This window comes from Cupressus sempervirens, chromosome 11, assembly GCF_028749045.1.
Source record: "Cupressus sempervirens isolate cs-2001-9-10 chromosome 11, ASM2874904v1, whole genome shotgun sequence".
NCBI lineage: Eukaryota > Viridiplantae > Streptophyta > Pinopsida > Cupressales > Cupressaceae > Cupressus > Cupressus sempervirens.
The window spans coordinates 461,507,209-461,508,591 of record NC_143128.1 but is presented as its reverse complement, the minus strand read 5'-3'; the positions used below and the strand labels follow the sequence as shown (position 1 = coordinate 461,508,591).

General features: G+C 34.5%; 1 protein-coding gene across 1 annotated transcript; it reads right to left on the bottom strand.

Annotated features, from left to right (window-relative positions):
* Nucleotides 1–248: 248 nt before the first annotated feature.
* Nucleotides 249–830, bottom strand: LOC149530383 (B3 domain-containing transcription factor ABI3-like). Its single transcript, XM_089808194.1, has 3 exons — nt 745–830; nt 559–632; nt 249–479 (listed from the first exon to the last, which is right to left on the bottom strand). Exons 1-3 carry the CDS (start codon nt 764–766, stop codon nt 249–251), a joined length of 327 nt encoding a protein of 108 aa, XP_089664320.1. The 5' UTR covers nt 767–830.
* Nucleotides 831–1,383: the final 553 nt, after the last annotated feature.

The following is a 1,383-nucleotide window of genomic DNA, read 5'->3' as shown; positions in this document are numbered from 1 at the left end:
TTTATAAAAAATCACATCTCCCAACTTCTTCATATAAGACTCCAATTCGTTCAACCAATCAAAACATAGAAAATTAATGTATAAAAATAGAAAAGTTAAAAAATTGTCATATAACTTTTAAAAATATAATATTTATATGAAAAAGTCAAATAAAATGAATTATAATAGGTATATTGGCAGTCATTTAATAACTTACTAATGTCAAGAATCATAAAATGTAACAATAGTACTAAAAGGACATCAGAAATTTAATAGTGTTGCAAAGAGAAATCTTCGCTGTCCATAGGCAAATCATTGAAGAAATTGAGGATATCTTCATCATATGCGTTTGTTTCAATTTTGACGTTCTCTATGGCGTTAATGTTATCTGTGGCGTTAGCATTAATGGTGTTATTATTATTTCCATTCTGATCGGCTGCATGGCCACCCTCGCATTCTCTCCTTGGCGCCGCCTTTGCCACTTTTGCGGCTCTAATCACCTGGCCCATTATACAAAAAACAATGTTTAAGATAAAATAAGATAACATTGAATATGAATCACATTTATTAGAATCTCACCATTTGGCCTGTCTCATCTTCGTAAAGCATCATGTAATCTCCAACTTCCAGACCATGCAAACGCACAAACTCCTCTGAAATAAACGATTCAATTTTAGAAATCATCAACTGTCTATGTTTGAAAACATGAACAAGAATGGTGGACTCTATAGAGAACTGAACAGAGAGAGAATTTTTACTACTTACTCGTGTTTTCTAGAACATACATTCTGGTCGTGTTGTTGGGCCAAAATCTGCATCAATAATAGAACAATGTAAATGAAGGATTTTCATGACCCATTTCCACAATTCTATGTCACGAAAGTAGAAGAAGCATTCAATGCCTGAAACGTAGACACCAAATGTTGGACGTTGCAAAGTCCTTCACGTCAATTAGCATGCCCGCTTTATCATTCAGCAGTGGAAGGTGTGCTTCTGCTGCTTTCTGATAACCATGAAAATTAGTTCAATTTGAAACCATGGTGGTGTTCAAGATCATAATAATTACAATGGGCAGAAGAAAAACAAATGAAATTTAACTGAGATTTGTATGGATTAAGAATCCCGTACCTTGGGAAGCACAATCCTTCCAAGGGTGTTCACGTCGCTGTTTTGCAGTTCCTTCTGCAGCAGGAATGTTAAGCTCTTGTTGGAGTTATCAACCTGCTTCAAGAAAACATGAAATAATCTAAGTTGATGGTATGAACCTTTCCTGGTTCACAAATTATAACATGATTTTTCCCTCTTCTTCTTCGCGAATTGGGATCAGACAGTGTAATGGTAACCCAAAACATGGAATGTTAAAATTAACCCAATCTTGTATCCAAACTTAAAAATTCATTTCAA

What these genes read in the sequence shown, in the direction of transcription:
- LOC149530383 (XM_089808194.1), bottom strand. Translation starts at nt 766, where the DNA reads ATGTATGTTCTAGAAAACACGA. An exon ending in GTATGTTCTAGAAAACACGA is followed by an intron (nt 633 to 744) that starts GTAAGTAGTAAA and finishes CGTTTATTTCAG; the next exon opens with AGGAGTTTGTGCGTTTGCAT. An exon ending in AAGATGAGACAGGCCAAATG is followed by an intron (nt 480 to 558) that starts GTGAGATTCTAA and finishes ATAATGGGCCAG; the next exon opens with GTGATTAGAGCCGCAAAAGT.